Source organism: Cygnus atratus, chromosome 6 (genome assembly GCF_013377495.2).
Source record: "Cygnus atratus isolate AKBS03 ecotype Queensland, Australia chromosome 6, CAtr_DNAZoo_HiC_assembly, whole genome shotgun sequence".
Classification (NCBI taxonomy): Eukaryota; Metazoa; Chordata; class Aves; order Anseriformes; family Anatidae; genus Cygnus; species Cygnus atratus.
In genome coordinates this window covers 11,756,689-11,773,717 of record NC_066367.1, presented here as the reverse complement: position 1 = coordinate 11,773,717, position 17,029 = coordinate 11,756,689, and the positions used below count along the sequence as shown (strand labels likewise).

At 44.6% G+C, this 17,029-nt stretch overlaps 2 protein-coding genes across 2 annotated transcripts; both read right to left on the bottom strand.

Moving 5' to 3' along the window:
* Positions 1–5,326: 5,326 nt before the first annotated feature.
* Positions 5,327–15,762, bottom strand: POFUT2 (protein O-fucosyltransferase 2). The gene is made up of 9 exons (XM_035570532.2): positions 15,439–15,762; positions 14,383–14,633; positions 13,983–14,127; positions 13,527–13,637; positions 10,745–10,811; positions 9,091–9,216; positions 8,383–8,563; positions 7,398–7,521; positions 5,327–7,208 (listed from the first exon to the last, which is right to left on the bottom strand). Exons 1-9 carry the CDS (start codon positions 15,594–15,596, stop codon positions 7,055–7,057), a joined length of 1,317 nt encoding a protein of 438 aa, XP_035426425.1. The 5' UTR covers positions 15,597–15,762; the 3' UTR covers positions 5,327–7,054.
* Positions 15,613–17,013, bottom strand: YBEY (ybeY metalloendoribonuclease). The gene is made up of 3 exons (XM_050711426.1): positions 16,644–17,013; positions 16,045–16,113; positions 15,613–15,762 (listed from the first exon to the last, which is right to left on the bottom strand). Exons 1-3 carry the CDS (start codon positions 16,980–16,982, stop codon positions 15,676–15,678), a joined length of 495 nt encoding a protein of 164 aa, XP_050567383.1. The 5' UTR covers positions 16,983–17,013; the 3' UTR covers positions 15,613–15,675.
* Positions 17,014–17,029: the final 16 nt, after the last annotated feature.

The following is a 17,029-nucleotide window of genomic DNA, read 5'->3' as shown; positions in this document are numbered from 1 at the left end:
GATGATTTTATAATGCATTGGGTTTGCTGCTGTTACTTTACAGAAACAAACAGTCCAGAGTATTTGCAAGCAATTTTGAGTTGACCACCAGGGAAGAAGGTTGCTTGAGTCTCTGGGGCGGATAGGTTGAGCACAACGACTGCAGGATGTGTGGTATTTTATCACTAGACAGGTGTTCTTATCCTCAGAATACCCAACTAGATAAAAATGAAGGCCTGGTTTTCCGAAGTATATCCGTTAGCATCATATGCCTGGTCTGTTACGGTTCAGATAAAACTCTTGTTTTTACTGTTGCATAGATACTGTAGGAACATTGCAAACCTATAGGGGCTGTAATAAATAAATAAATAAATAGCAGTGTTTGAAATCCTGAATCTGTCAAAGCTGATGGAGAGCAAATAGGGTCTGAGTTTCTCACTGTGTCATGTCAACATTACAGTGATTTCCAGAACCTTTGCTGTCAAAGCTCTGTACTGTTGCCTATTAATATACAGGCTGTTAAATGTGCCAACAGCACAAAATTCTGCACAAAGTGCAGAAATTAATTATAGCTACTTTATATTTTCTTTAGTTATTCCAGAGAAGAGGAATTAAGAGCTGTGGTTTTGGTCAGTACAGAAAGCAGCTGGCCTCGTCAGGTACAACATTTTGAAGAATTCTGTTCTTCAGAGAGAAGGATTGATAGTCAGTCAACATAGGGTTTTTTAAAAGTTTTTAATATCTTCATTGTTACCATACAAATACCATTTTTGTTGCAGTTTGGCTGAAATGTCTTTAACAAACTGAAGTTCAAATGTGTGTCTGAATATATATTTGTGCCTATATATATATATTGGTGTACACTATTTGCATTAAGCAGTTATTCTTCCCTCATCTTCCTGTGTGATAGAAAGAAGCCATTAGGCTTTACGTAACTGGTGTAAGAATATTAAATAACCCTGTCAGATACAGTCCTTAACACTTGTCTCCAATCATAATCCCAACTTTGAAGATGAAACCTCATTTTACATCTTTCTTGCTTTCTGTGCAGCACACTTACTCATATCCTTCTGTTACAGCTGAAGCACAATCTATCAGCTGATTATTCCAAACAATGACGGTTCCACATACTACCTTTGTTTAACGTTTGTACAGAGATTTGAAAATACAAAGAGCTACATAGTTGCAAAGTTTCATCATTTTTGTATATTGATCTCAGCAGTGGCAGCAACAAATAGGTAAAATGTCACAAAATGCTGTGCAAATCCTTAAAATGGTTGTTTTGATTACATCCTGAGAAGCTGTCAAGGAAACGAAGTGGGGGTATGTTTTGAAGCTGCCGGTTTGACCTCTGAAAATTGCAGCTTTTGCAAAGAGAAAGGGAGGTAAGCATGAATTTCGTATTTGGGTATTTTCTGAAACGCCTTATAGAGGATGCAGGAGTGCCCAGGGTTCGTCTACCACCTCATATATGTGATGGAAATGGAAAGCTCTGGATGCGGGAGCTGCCCTCCCAGCCCATGGGACACTGACTCACTGCCTGAGCTCAGTGAGGTGTCACTGCTGGTCACAGCATGCTGAGAGAGGAGGGAAAGGAAATCCCACTCAGGTAAATTCTCTGTGGAGAAGATCTGGACAGATTTCCAGTCTCCTGGTATGTCTGTTGTAAGAAGTTATGTATGTGGTTACCTCTGTTCTGTGACTTACTCTGTGTCCTCTTGTGATTTTATTGATGAGGATGTGGCCAATGTCTCGAAGCATGTCAAAGGGCATGTGATCCTGGAGCACAGCACTAACATTTTCATAGTGTGGTTATCCAAAGCACACGTGCACCTCAAACTTTATGATCTCATAGATGCCCTGCAGGGCCATTCCCTTTGCCATGACACAGACTCTGTGGTACTTGTCAGATGGCTGGGGGATTGGGAAACACTTCTTGATGACTATTTAGGCAACTTGATTAGCCCACTTACCCTCCCAACAGCAGCATGGGGGAGAGAACTGGAAGGGCAGAAGTGATAAACCTCATGGGTCAAGATACAGATAGTTTAAAAAGTGAAGGAGAAAAAATTAAAAATAAAAAAACAGGTGATGCAAAAGCAATCACTCACCAGCAGCTGCCTGCCAGTCCCCAAATCCAGCCAACTGCTAACAGCAGCCCAGACAGACCCCAGGCAATGGCTACTTTGGAAAGTCCACCTCTCACTCCTGTTTTTTTGCTGAGGATGACATTGGATAGTGTGGAATATACCATTGGTCGGTTTGGGTCAGCAGCCCTGGCTTTTTCCCCTCCCAGCTTCTTGTGCACCCCCAGCCTACCTGAGGAGGGGCAGAGTGAGAAACAGAGGCCTTGAAGTTGTACAAGCACTGCTCAGCAACAGCTAAAACATGGGTGTGTTTTCAATATTGTTTCGGTCACAAATCTAAAACAATACCATATGGATTGCTGTGAAGAGAATTTACTCCATCCCAGCCAAACCCAGTACAATCTCCACCCCTTACTCCATACCATTTGTATCATACTCAGGTCCTACAGTATTCAAGACATTTCCATCAACCACCATCAGCCACTTCCCCATCCTTTGTCATGTGCACAGATATATTCCCGTAGTCTACGGGCAATTCTGCATATTGGGGTGCATTAAACATACCATAGCCAACTGGTCAAAAGAGGTGATTCTCCTGCTTTATTTAGCATTGGTGCAGCTCCAACTTGAATATTGCTATGCAGTTGTGGGATCCACAATATAAAAAGGATATTAAGATAGTTGAAAGCATCCAGAGGAGGCGAACAAAGCTGGCTAAAGGGCTGGAAGGCATGTCCTGTGAGGAGAGGCTAAGGACACTTGGGTTTTCTAGTTTGGAGAAAAGGTGGTCAAGAGACAAGTTGCTTTCTGCAACTTCGGCATCTGAGGCCAAAGATTTGAATATCTCCGGAGAAGGAGACTCCACAATCTCTCTGGGCAGCCTGTTCCAGTGCTCTGTCATCCTCACAGTAAAGAAGTACCCGCTCATATTCAGACTGAGACAGGGAACAAGGAAAAGCATGTCGATTTTGCAGGTTTTAGCTAACACAGGGAGTATGGTGTATATCAACCACAAGGACAGGACTGAGGCAGGGAGTATGAGGACAGGACGACTAAAAGATAAGGGAAGAAAAGACTTCATGCACGCAGATGATAGAACCATCAAGAACTGGCTTGACTGCTAAAGTCTGTCAAAGAAAGGAAGGGTCAGAAGTTTAGCAGTGAGGAAGACTTCTGGCCTTCATCAAAAGACCACCAGAGTAAACTGGATGACCACCCAAGGACTCCAGTACGCATGTGAAGAGGGGCGGGAACCTACGTTAATGATTCTTCAGAAACCTGATGAATACGCAAGAAACTTCTGGGAAATGAAATGAATATGTATATATCCTAGTAATATAAGCACACTGCCAGTAACTCTCGGGGTGTGAGATACCCCCACACACCCGGCGTCATAATAAAGAATACCTGCTTAATAACTTTGGTTATTGAGTTTTCACTGTGTCACCCTCTTTCCTTGCTGGCTGAGTACTACAAGTTCACAACCTACTTGACACTTGTCACTATACCATGTATGTACAATTTTAGCCAACCAAACTTTAAATTCTCCTTTCCCCCCTTGCACATCCTTTTTTTTTTTTTTTTTTTTTTTTTTTTTTTTTTCCTCTCTTTTAACTGGAGGGACCCGTGTCCCTGGGGGTGTTTAAGGAAAGGTTGGATGTAGTGGTTAAGGACATGGTTTTGTGGGTGATACTGCCGGTAGGGTGATGGTTGGACCAGATCTTGGAGGTCTTTTCCAGCCTTCATGATTCTATGATTCTATGATTTGTGAGGGGTGCAACCCCCCTTTTTGCTGTCACTCAAGAAAATTGTTATTCCAGTGTGTTAGTGTTGCACTGATAGGCAGCTGATTAAGCAAATGATGAACAATTGAATCCTTGTAAGGACAAATAAGGGTATTTATTTGCAGAGATAACTAACTGTTGAACATACCACTCAGTGACTTCATGCAGCTCTGTCAGATGTGTTAGACCAAAAAAAAATTTGAGATCCAAATTAAAGGAGGGGAGACAAGGATCTCCTGATTGGACAGATTGTGATTCTGTTCCAGATAGTGAACCAAAATTTACAAGCTTGGCACAGTCAGACGAGAAACAAAGCTTAAGACCCTTGTACCCCACTAAGGAATCAGAAATTAGCTGAGAATTATTTTACCCTGAAAATGAGGAAGTGGTGATGAGGCTGCTAATTAAGACTAAGATCACCACTGACAATAACCAACGTGGGGAAGCCCTGCAAATTACTATCTGGGTGATACCATACTTGGCAGTTGAAATGTTGAAAATTCAGGAAAAGATGATGAGGCCAACCATGAGAAGAGGCCGACCCCCAGCTCCCCACACCTTCCTTTCAGGTAGTTGCAGAGAGCGATGAGGTCTCCCCTGAGCCTCCTCTTCTCCAGACTAAACAACCCCAGTGCCCTCAGCCTCTCCTCACAGGACTTGTGTCCCAGGCCCTTCACCAGCTTTGTAGCCCTTCTCTGGACACGTTCCAGGGCCTCGATGTCCTTCTTGTAGTGAGGGGCCCAAAACTGAACACAGCACTCGAGGTGCGGCCTCACCAGAGCTGAGTACAAGGGGATGATCACCTCTCTGGTCCTGCTGTCTGCACTATTCCCGATAAAAGCCAGGATGTTGTTGGCCTTCTTGGCCACCTGGGCACACTGCCGGGTCATATTCAGGCGAGCATCGATCAACACTCCCAGGTCCTTTACCTCTGCACAGCTTTTGAGCCGCTCTGCCCCAAGCCTGTAGTGCTGCATGGGGTTGTTGTGGCCAAAGTGCAGGACCCAGCACTTAGCCATGTTGAACCTCACCCCACTGGCCTCTGCCCATCGACCCATCCTGTCCAGGTCCCTCTGCAGGGCCTCCCCTACCCTCCAGCAGATCGACACTTCCCCCCAACTTGGTATCGTCTGCAATCTGTCATTATCCAGTGAAAGCCAACAGTTCCCTCTTTCACCTTCTCCACGCTGAAAAAGCCCAGCTCCCTCCTCCTCTCCCCATATGCCAAGTACTCCAGCCACCAACCATTTTAGCACCTTTCCTCTGGACTCCCTCCTTTTTGTCAATAACTGTCTTGTGGGAAGCACTGAGATTTACTAGATGCAGTCTCCCAGTACTGAGAAGGCCAACGCTGGCCACACTTTTGCAAGATTTATCCAAGTTTCTCCTATATTACAGAGTCCAATGCTAAGTAGCCAGATCATGAGACAGTAAAATGCACAGTTAGAAAGTAGTATGAAGCACGGACAAGATACATAAAATGCTAGAAAGCTTTTTATTTTTTCCTCAATGAACGGAGGTACTCCTTACATGTAAGATGTTACCATTGCTTTATATGGCAAACAGGCTAAACGAGAACATTTGACTTGGTGGGCAAAGGCACTGCTTTTAGTTGGGTTCCCCACTTTGTCACCAGAGAGACTCAGCTGCAACAAGGAGATAAATAAACAGCTGGTAAGAACAGGGTATCTGTTGCTACTACTGTCTGAGAAGTCTTCACAGTTTTCACTGCAGTTGCACAGAAGGAAACAACCTCATTGTCTGGAAGCATCTATGAAACATCCAAAGCACAGTGCAGGAGGGTTATATCTGTGCTCCTGCTCAAGCCAAGGGAAAAAGAAAGTGAAGGGTCTACTAACGGGGAGGTAACCTAGTAAAACTGAATTTAGGAAAAACATCTGACTCACCTCTTGAAACCTCTCTCCAGGTCCATTTTTGAAAAAAAGCTTCTCCTGCTTTACAGAGCCATGTGCATCTGCAGGGCAAAAGACCCATCTGAAGCACAAAATGGAGAATACTTCCTAGCAGTCAAATCTGAATGGCAGGAGACTGCAAAAACTAGAATTTCTACTTAAAAAGCATTTCTCAAAGAGGAGCTGCACTTTCCCTCTGGCTAGTGGTGTAGCACAGTGCTCTTCCCATGTACTACCAGCCAGCTGTCTCCATTGGAGTGCACTATCACCTGCAAGGTACCTAACTGCTCAGCTTATACACATTATTTTGTGGCCCAGTGGCCTTTGTTGTTTTTAATTTTCTTCAATTTGCTCCCTTCTGAAAACTGAAAGCAGAAACTCAGAACATTCATTTGATGAACTACTGGGATGATCTATTTAACTGATACGGAAACTTGAAAGGTCTTTTAGCATGTTCCCTGGCAAAGTATCATGGTCACTTAGCTGAGTGATGCCCAAAAGGTACTGACATTTGCATCAGTCCAACTGAATACACCCTTCAGAGGACAATACGGAAAAGCTTCCTCCGTGAAGAAAAAGCATAAGAAACAACACTTATTTTACCACCCTCCAAAACCAGTCTTTGTGCCTCTCTCAGCACAGACCCACTGAGACTGCTATGTGAAGCTATGCTTCTCGCAGCATAGCGCTCACACAGAAGTTATCACACCCTCTTCTTTTTACTGAGCATTGACTGCATCAGACAATTTGAATATTCACAACTTACTAGTTGAAAAGGGAAGATTTTGCTAAGGAACTGCAGAGTTTATGCACAATCTGCAACTCACACAGTGCAGCTTACAAAAATGAGCTATACTTCTTGCAGAGAGGCAAACACTGAACAAAAACCAATCAGGTAAAGACAGAAATGGAGTACGGACCACAGCTGTGTTACATGTATAGAAGTTAAGCTTTGATCCTCTCCTTCCCTAAGAACTCCGAAGAGAACTTTGACTTGATTCATTACTCAGCTTCAGCACAAAGTTCTGCCTTTCAAATCTTAATTGTAGTGCATGGTATCATCTGTAATCATAGTTACGCTGAGAACTGAATCCCAGGCTGACTTCATTTTCCTTGCTCACATCAGTGTCTGGATAAAAGGATGAATATTGCTTGTGCTTCAAAACGCAGATGTCAAGTAAACACAGAGAAGAGGGGAGAGGACTGAGTTGTAGTTTGGTAAAAGGCATGTAGTCTTTCCTCATTCTCTTGAGCTCACCAGAGTATTAAAGTCCTTGAATTTCTCTATATATTAGTACACAATTTTCCAGTGAGTTGGCTGCTCACAGTTTTTCTCTTTTTCACCGCAAAATCGGTTGTAAGTTGTTTTTGGATCAAATCCCAAGATCTCCCTTTCTTCATGGATCCGGAAGGAAAATGTTGAAACTGAGGTGCCTATAAAATACCTGTGAAAAAAATGAGAAAGGGTTTTTTGAAGGTGCCTAGTTTTTAAAATACAAGTAATTGATTTCAGTCCAATTAATTTAAATAAAATTTAAATAAGAGATTTGTAGACAACTATATCTGTGTCAAAAATAATATTCAGGTTTATGACAGTAAAATTTGGCTCCTCAAAGAAAAGGCAAATTCACTACCTTGCATGTGCACAGATCCACTGGTCAATCACAGCCATCCCCCCATCTTTGTAGAGTTCTAGCTCCTTCCAGCTAGGTTCAAACCTCACCATCTCAGGCAGCAGTTTCTTGAGCAATTCAATCTCTGAAAAAGCAAAAACCAAAAATTTGTATCAGAAAGCGCAACTTGCTGCTGTCATAAAATTTTAGTCTTTAAAGAAACCCTGGGTGAACAGTTACAAAGCAAGCAAAACGAAAATCTACCTACACACTGTACAATATGTTTGCCAAGCATCACAGTACTGTAGGCAGGGGCTGGAGTCAGTGGGGCAGAAACATGCTGCTGAGGGGGGCAAATCTCACAGGATGAGGAAACCTGCATGAGGTAGAATGGACACAGCTACTAGTCTCACTGTCTGCTCCTACAGGGCAGCTGTATCAAGAGGCCTGTAATAACACCAAACTTAAGATTAGTTCACAGATACAATCCCCCGCAGGGGTATTCTCACACTGTGTATTGAAACAGATCCCTAGATACTACTGTAAAGGAGGTGCAAGCACAGGATAAGGCCCAGGGGCAGGCCCACCCTCGGGGGGGTTCTAAGCCTTGGCCACACACAGCCAGGGCTGCCCCAGTCTGATGTTGAGGACAGCCAAGTGGGAAGCTGGGTGTGAAGTTTCAGAAGCCCCTTCCCAGCTGTATGCACAACTCTCTGAAATGCAAAGAAAAAAAGGTGGGATGGAAGAAAGAAGAGGAGGAACAGGCAAAGATGACGTTGCTTTATTCAATTCCCAATCTCCCATTGCAGAGACTGCCAAAGCTCCTATGGGAAATGCCGAACAAACGGTTTGATGCCAACTACTCATGTTGGAAGGAAACAGCTAGTTGCCCAATCCTGTTCAATAATGGAGACGTGAACTTCTAATCATTTACAAAAACAAATTGGTAATTACTACACTCATTCTCAAAAAGTTAACAATCCCAAACAGACTATAATTTGCCTACCTTCCTCAACAGCATCAGTGGCTATGAAAACTTTTTCAAGTTTATACGCTTCCAAGAGGCTGCGGATTTTCTTTACTGCTCCTTGCAGCGAAGGCACATCTTCTCTGTGACCCCAGATGAAGTCTTTCCTTCTGAGATGAACCCCAAGGTATGGACCACCTAGAGCTGTGCCCATCTTGACCTAAGAAAGATCAATACCCTTTAATACTTAAGAGTGCCACTACTCATTCACACTGAAAAGGCCTGGGAATATGAATCTATAATGTCTGAATTACTATAAGTAATTCAGTATTCAGCAGTATTTTGGGACACTTATTGCTGCATTTTGACCTTGGGTGGCCTGCATCACACAAGACAAAATTATGGTGCAAAATGTTTGAAGGGAAAAATTGCTCTCCTTGACCAAATCCGCAACTGGCAGTTTGCAGCCGAACTTTACACCCACAGATGATGCTGAACACAAGAAGAAATCTAAGGATAGTGAAAAGAGGGTAACAGAAATATGGCACCCAGGCCAGTCAGCCAATTCTCAACAGATTCCAGTAACTCATGTCACACACGGAGAAGAAAAGAGAGTAGGAACATGCATGTCCACCATGCTCTGAGCAGGGAGAGCTAGGTTTGTGCATATCTGTCAATAATCCCTGCAGTGCATGGCAAATAAAAACGACTTATTACATTTGTTATGGGAAACTGTTAGGATTTTACCTTCATCTGTGTCCAGTCCTCATTGTAATGAGTCCTGTCTGCCTTATCTGTGGATTGAAGATACTTGTTTCTAAACTCATCTCCCACTACACGCAGGTGTTTAGCAAACACCATACTTCGACGGGTCTGTTGGAATAAGAGCAGATGCTGAGTCAGAAAAAGGAAGAGCTAAAAATGAATAAATGGAGATAGCTTCACATACACAGAGTGTTCAAGATACTCTTCTAGCATCTTTAAAGAGATCAGCACTGGCTTTCTAATCTCATCCTAAATCCTCTAGCAAAACGTTCATATTAAGGGAGGATGTACATGCTGTCTGCTGCAGAATACTCATGCTGCAGTTCAGGGACCGACTTTTTCCCTCCGTTACTACAAAAAGTAATATGCCAACACAATATGAACCTGCTGAGTAAAGACATCAGGTGCTTTATCCAAGGTGTGATGAAGACACTATACCCTGAGGCAGCAGAAATGTGTGTAAGCAACCCATGGTAGTGCAGTTCGCTGGGGAGAACAAACATCTTTAACTCTATACCCATGTCAGACAACTCTAAACTTCATCTTCATGGACTGTATAATTGCCATGTCATGTTTGGCACCCATGCAGTATGCCAAGCCAGGTTGTTCTTGGGCAGAAAACTCTCCTCTGATAGCAGCTGTTCTGGATGAATACTCATTTTGCAACAGTGTATGTAAAAGAGAACACAGATGAATGTGTGAGCCTCCACTAACACACTTTCTAAAGTGGATGCTTTCTGTATCTGGCTAGTTCGTTATTTAAAGTATTTGTTTCAAATTTGCACGTGTGATATTGTTGTTCTTTCCAACTACCTACACATTTTGCTTCTGCTCTCTGAATCTAGTGCTGGAGTGCAGCCTTCAAGGCAGGGCCAACTGGGTACCTCCCAGACTAAATTTTTTTGTGATTCTAAGTTTTGGAAAAAAAAAAAATCACTGTCAGTATCTACAAAAAAGAAACAGAATCACGCAGGGAGTTGAAGTTAAAATACAAGAAAAAAGAATATTTTCCAGAATGTTATAAATATTTTTGAGACAAATTTTAATTGTTGAGGCAATGTTTAAAGTGCCACTGTTAAGAAATGTGTATTATGGACCAATATGGATTTCATTTCTGCTTTTACAGGAGTACGTGTCATGCTCAGAAATGATACATGAGTCACATTTCTCTGTTTGGAAAGTCATTATCTATGGAAAATTTGTAATTATTAAACTACTGTTTGGTCCGTTTCTGAAAAATATGCCATATATCAAGCAAACAGACAGATATTTATATCTTACAGGACTGAGGTCTATGTAATTTGTTTCTTAATATCGTGAGAGTCACTTCCTCTTAGAAATTTTAACCATTTCAAGCACCCCATATCATGTTCTATTTTCCTATGGCTCTAACCTTTAACATAGTCATAAAATTCTACACCTGTAGAAATATTGCCATCAAAGAGAGAGAGACAGAGCTATAACAGTATTGAGCACTATCAGTTACATTAATCCACAGCAGCTACACTGCTGAAACATAAGACACAAGTTACTTTCAAGAGAATAAAACCAAGGCAAAACAGAAGCACATACTGGTTATTGAATTTTTATCAAAACTGAATAGAAAATTTAGAGAAGCTAACTGGAGAATACTCACGTTCCAATAATCTTTCCCTCCGTAGTGGTCATGAAGAAGGTTTTCAGCTCTGTCTAACATCACTGACCTATTAAAAATTGTAAAACTGAATGTAGTTCCCTGAAGAACAGAATTCACGTTATGATGTTTCTTTATACAGCTGCTAGGATAAAGCACAGACCATGATCTATTTGGAAACAGTGCAATGGGAATGAGTGACAGGGTGCCAATCTACAGCGTATAATGCAAATTGTGACCCAGAGCCTGCTGAGGAGAGAATGCAATAATGCCACTGTGTATTGCTGCTCTCTTCCTTTACAAATGTTACTGTTCAATGGGATGATTAAACACAAACAAGCAATAACAATCCCACACGTAGTCCTCAGAGTAGCAGCTATTGGGGAAGTAAGAATGCCAACAGGGAGTGTGACTTGTAAGATGATGTTTAGCCCAAAAGCACCTGAGGTGTTCCCACCCGCTCACAAAAGAGGTGTTTCTATGCGTGGAATAAAATACCCTACAGTAATACAATGGATCAAAGAACATATAGACAACAGAAAAACATGTTAACAAGCAAGCAGAAATTTTAAACGAAAATTTTTCACTGAAATGAAAACAGCCTATGTTTTTCGCAATCACTTTGTGTACTGGAAACTTAACTGCACTGTCCATGTTCTAAGAAGCAAAGATAATTTTGAGAGCTTTGAGCTTGGATGCTCAAATATATGGGATGTAGGCTTGGTTTGTGCTCTGAGCACACTGAATATGAGCAAACACAGAAATGATTCTGCAGAAGGGGGTCACAATGTCATTATCTGGATTTTCTTCTACTAAAATGAAAGCAAATAACTCATTGACTTTAGATTAACACTGTTGCAAATCAGCTAGGCACTTGCACATAAGGCTACAAAAAAATCTGGAAAATAGACTGGACTGTGCTGGTGGAGAAGAAGCACTGCATTTAACAGGAAACTTGGAGGTGAATCAGATTAATAATCTAAATTTATCAGCAGGATTCCTCTAAGTGACTAGACCTGAAGCATGATAATACAGTGTTAGACCCATACAATTGATTGTCTGGCCAAAAGAGCAGTATGGGAGATCAGAGAGACTATAGTGCATAGCCACAGTAGACTCCAACTACCCTCAGATAGTCTGGGCAAGTGTCATACAGGGCAGAGACTACAGTTTCACATGTTGCCAAAGGCAGTACCATGAACCAACTGTGCAGGGCTCCTGACATAGTCTCGAGCAGCAATAAGACATGGACATGGACCAAAACCTCACAGTGGAAGGTCTGTGACAGTGACCATAATGTACTCATCTTCAACATCCTACAGGGTCGACAATGGCCGAAGTAAAGCTACCACAGCTGCATTCGACTTCAAAAAGGGGGCCTATGCAAAAATAAGGAAGTTGTGTCCAAGTGAAGAAAACTGAAAGGCTTACAAATTCCATGAAGAACTTCAGTCTAATGTCAAGTCTTCCTTCCCATACAAAGAAAAAGGAAATGAAAAGCTTAACAAGCATTTAGAGGTGACAATGTCTTGACAGAAACAGAAAATGTAATTTTTTTGGAGCCATCTGGTAGGTGGAGTAACTGGAAAAATTCGCATGCCAAAACTACTTTTCACAGAAAACTCATTAAAGGATGTGCCCATAGGTCCTGTGCCTACAAGACAGCGAGACAAGGTGAACTAACAAATGGCCAAACCAGGAAGCATTCACCCAACAGTTGTAAAATAACTCGAAGCAACAGTGCCACTAACTCTAGTATCCAACTTCTTGCTTCAACTGCCTCAGTATCAGAGGACTGCAACGTGGCCAATCTGACGTCAATCTTCTAAAAACACATTTTGGTGAGTTCTGGGATGCAACACAGCAGTAAAATTGATGTCAGTACTGGACAACTTAGTAGCAAGTTATTACAAAAAACAGAATTAATGAATGCTTACGTAAAATAAATTGGAGAATACGGACCTCTGAATTAGAGAACACGCACCTGGGACAGGGCAACCTCTGCTCTGCTGAGAACCTTCGTAACATTTCCAATTAATCTGTATTGATGTTATATTTTTGGCTGTACTTGACCTCATGACAAAACTACACTTCAGTTTACAGTTTGTGTTTCTCCTATGGATTTATTCCCCTGATATATTCATAGACAGCGATGATTTCCTTTTCCTGTTCTCCCCTGAATCCCAGTAGTTTTTATTTGCTGTAATTTCTTATAGGATCACAACTGACTGAAAATGCTCTGCTACTGGGACAACATAAGCATGCTCCATGTAGGAGCTTCCCTTTCCTGTGATCATTCTAGAGGCATCTCTGCACCTCAGAGGAGAAACACAAAACGTGCTGCTTGCTTTCTATAAATCCAGCTTATACTACAGAGAATGGATATCACATGAGACCAGGCACTGCACCACCTCATGATCTGAGATGAGGACTTGGGAAACACTGATTCTGCTCTGTTCACTGCCTCTTGACACAGCATCGAAGCATAAAGGAAGAAGAGCTAAACACAGGGTAACAAGTACATTTAGCTACCTGAACAAAGAAGAATTAAGAAGAGCTCAAGGGTATTTCTTCTTAGTTGTTAGAACTGCAACATTTAACATAACATACAGTTATGTGTCTTTTAGAGTGCAAATTCCTTTTGTAATGATTTTAATGGACCACCGCAACTCAGTGATGAAATGCCACAACAGTGGACGCAGTCCGTAAGTTCTTGTTCTTCCCACCTGGCAATAGGCTTGTGGGCATGTGATACAACAATATATAGTAACAGAAAGCAACTCACTGTGCTGAGGTATTTTTCAAAAGGATGGGAGCCACAATAGAGGCAGATCCTTGGACAGACAAGCAAGACACATTTAGGCCCCGTGTTTCTTCATAACCCCAGAACCATCCCCTGAAACAGAAAAAAAGGCTTTGTTTCACAGGCTTGTACTTTAAATTAATGCCATACATAAAATGAAACAAATCAGCAGTACACCCTAGAAAGGTGATATATAAGGTAAATAAACCCCACAGCTCCTTTATAGTGTTTTTGTATGAAATTATGACTTCCTAAAATTAGATTTCCTAGTAACACTATGACATTTTGATACTAATGGGGTTTTAAAAACAAAATTAACTCCAAGCACCCAGAGATTCACAGACAATACTACAATAACCACACAAGTTTATTCCATTAAAGTGGGCAATTTTTTCATAAATACAAGAAAAAAAACCTGAAAAGGCTGCTAGATGTTACCTGTAGTACTCATACTTGTCTTTGGAATACATAAGCTGATCAATGCAAGGCCTCTCATCTATTTTTTCCTCCCATGTTCCTTCTTTCCATCCTTCTGCGTAGCTTTGCAGGACATAAATCTGTTCAATAAAGGGCCCACCTGACTCTAAGCAGGAAGCAAAACAAAGTATTTACAAGCATGGAAAAACACGATAAAAGGTACAAAGTAGCATTACTCATCATTAAAAATATACTGGAAATGCTAACATGACACTAGTCTCTCCCTCACGTTTCCCTATAAAAAAGGAAAAGAGATGTGGCAACCTGTTACTGGTACCTAGCTATGTGTGACTTATTGCGCCAATAGAAATGAATCACCAAATGTTTAGTAAATTGTAGATTGTATTATTCCATACTTTACCTGCAAGGAATTGCTCATATTCAATGACAGGGATGTTCCTATTGAGGCTTGGGATATCAAAAAACTCGGACCAAGGGATTCGAACCTGAAGAATGTCTGGGCTCTGCCAGTGATAAAGACGTCCCCAAGGAGGCAGAACTAACACCCAATTTTCACTTTTCAGCAAAGTCTTTAGAAGTGAAGCGATACGAATATAGACATCTCTGCGAAGGTTGAACCCTTCAGGAGGATTTACGTCATACAAAAGGTATCTGGAAAGAACAAAACAACATCATAACTTCAGGCAATCATGTGGCACGACTAATGGGTGGGAAATTCTTCCTCTTTCATGAGTTTGTGGTATTCAGGCGATGGAAGGGAGTGGAAGAAGGAGAAGGCCGAGCAGCATGTGCTGCATGGGCAGAGGGCCCCATGAGATGCCCCAGCAGAGCAGGCACGATGCCCCTGTCTGGCTCTCCTCTTGTTGAGGTCCTCCTGACAGTTAGCACGGCAGCTTGTGTCACAGGCCTCTCCTGTGGCAAGGGAGGATTCAGAGGGGACGTGAAGTGAACGCCCTGAGTGTCTTGCACACCCTGAGAGCGATGTTGTGTGTGACGAGGGCAATGAAACAACTGACACATCACTCAGGCTAATTCCTGTGACTCGAATGCTGACACAGGAGGACCTGTTCAGATGGGACGAGGGAGAAAGGCTGTCACTTGTCACAGGAAAGACAGACAGACAGCTCTTGGGGCTGGCAGCCAGAAGGGCTGACACCCCAGGCAGCATCCAGAGCAGGACAGCTATGACAGCACGATCTTCCAGACACGACCCAAACAAAACCATAGGGTGAAGAAGGCCTTTTATGTGCCCGGGAGCCCATCTCCCAGAGGTGCTGCCAGCTACTGCAGAGGGGGACCCAGGGTACCCCCTGGGCACTATCACACCTCTGATAGCTTCACAGGATGAGCAGAGACAGTGAGGGAGGGGGCCCCCACCCAAGGGACAGCTCTGGCTGGGCCAGGGTGGCAAGCACTGCATCAGAGGGTGGACCAGGGACGACAGACTGCTCCTCACCGGGTGCGTGGCGCAGCAGCAGCGGCGGGCAGCGAGGTGACAGTGTGGCCGGCACGGAGGGCAGCAGGCGGCGGCTGGGCAGCAACGGGAGGCGGGTGGGCCAGTGCAGCCAGGCCAAGCAGCAGCAGCAGCAGGAGGCCGTGGTCGTGCACTGCCATCACTGCGCCACGTCCGGGGCGGCCCCTGCAGCAGCCCGGCCCCTTAGGGTGCGGGCAGAGGAGCGACAGCCCCAGCCCCTCAGAAGAGGCCTGCGGTCAGGGGCCGGAGGCTGGCGCCTGTGAGCTGGTTCAACTTCTCCAGGATCTCCTCCTCCTTCTGGTACATCTGCGGGAGGAGAGCACAGGGGAGAAATTGGCTGCTGAGTAACCAGGGCTGAACAGCAGAGTGGTGGCTCTACAGCTCTACTCACAGTGCCTCAACACCTGTGTGACAACCAGCACAACTGCACCAATGTAGACCAAAGCTCTGTGGAGCCGTCCATGACGGGCAGGGCTTGGGGGGTCACTCCCTCACAGGAGATATGAGAAAGGGAAATCCTTTCAGTTTTGTTATGGTGCAAGACCTGACAGCGTTTGGGCACCATGCATCCTCCCCGTGCAAAGGTACCTGTTGCCACTCCGACTTTGTGTTGTGCTGGTAGCCGAGCAAGTGACACAATCCGTGGGCTGCGGTCACCTGTGCAAGAACAAAGGGTAGATGTTACAAATCTAACTCCCAAACCTAAAGAACTTCTTCACGGTGAGGGTGACGGAGCACTGGTACAGGCTGCCCAGGGAGCTTGTGGAGTCTCCTTCTCTGGAGATATTCAAGGCCCGTCTGGACGCCTACCTGGGCAGCCTGCTTTAGGGAACCTGCTTTGGCAGGGGGGTTGGACCCGGTGATCTCTCGAGGTCCCTTCCAACCCCTACAACCCTGTGATCCTGTGAACACTGAACTGAAACCCTGAGGGAAGCGATGGGTACAGGCAGTCTTCTGTCCTTCTAATGGAGCAGCAGGCACCTGGAAGCACTTGCACGTAGTTTTGCTTTAAATCACCCCCCCTCCGAGCAAAATGCTGTCCTCCTCCACCTCAGCAAAAAAACCACCGCGAGCTGCCGCCGAAGCACGGCGCTCCAGAAGGTCAACGCGAAGGGCTCCCGGCGAGCACCCCCCCCGAGGGGCGGCAGGAGGAGGCGGCTGCCCGCACGGCCACGGCCGGGGCTCACCGTCAGCACGCTCTCGAAGTCGCCCCCGTCGCGGCGGCACTGCTGCTCGATGTACTCCACCCCCAGGAAGATGTCCCCCAGGTCGTACTCGTGGCGGCGGCGCGGCCGCGGCAGCTCGCCCGCCGCCACCCGGTGGACGGGGAAGGAGAGCACGTCGGTGGGCTCCGGGCGCTGCCGGTAGGCGCCGTTCAGCCGCCGCATCAGCCCGTTGCCGGCGCACACCAGCGCCACGTCGAAGCGGGAGGCGCCCAGCGCGGCCCGCAGGGCGCACACGGCGCGGCGCAGCGGGGCCCGGCGCACGGCCACGGCGCGCTGCGCGTTGCGGATCACCACGCTCATGGCGCCCGGGCCCCCGCCGAGCCCCGCCGGCCCCCCCGAGCCTCGCC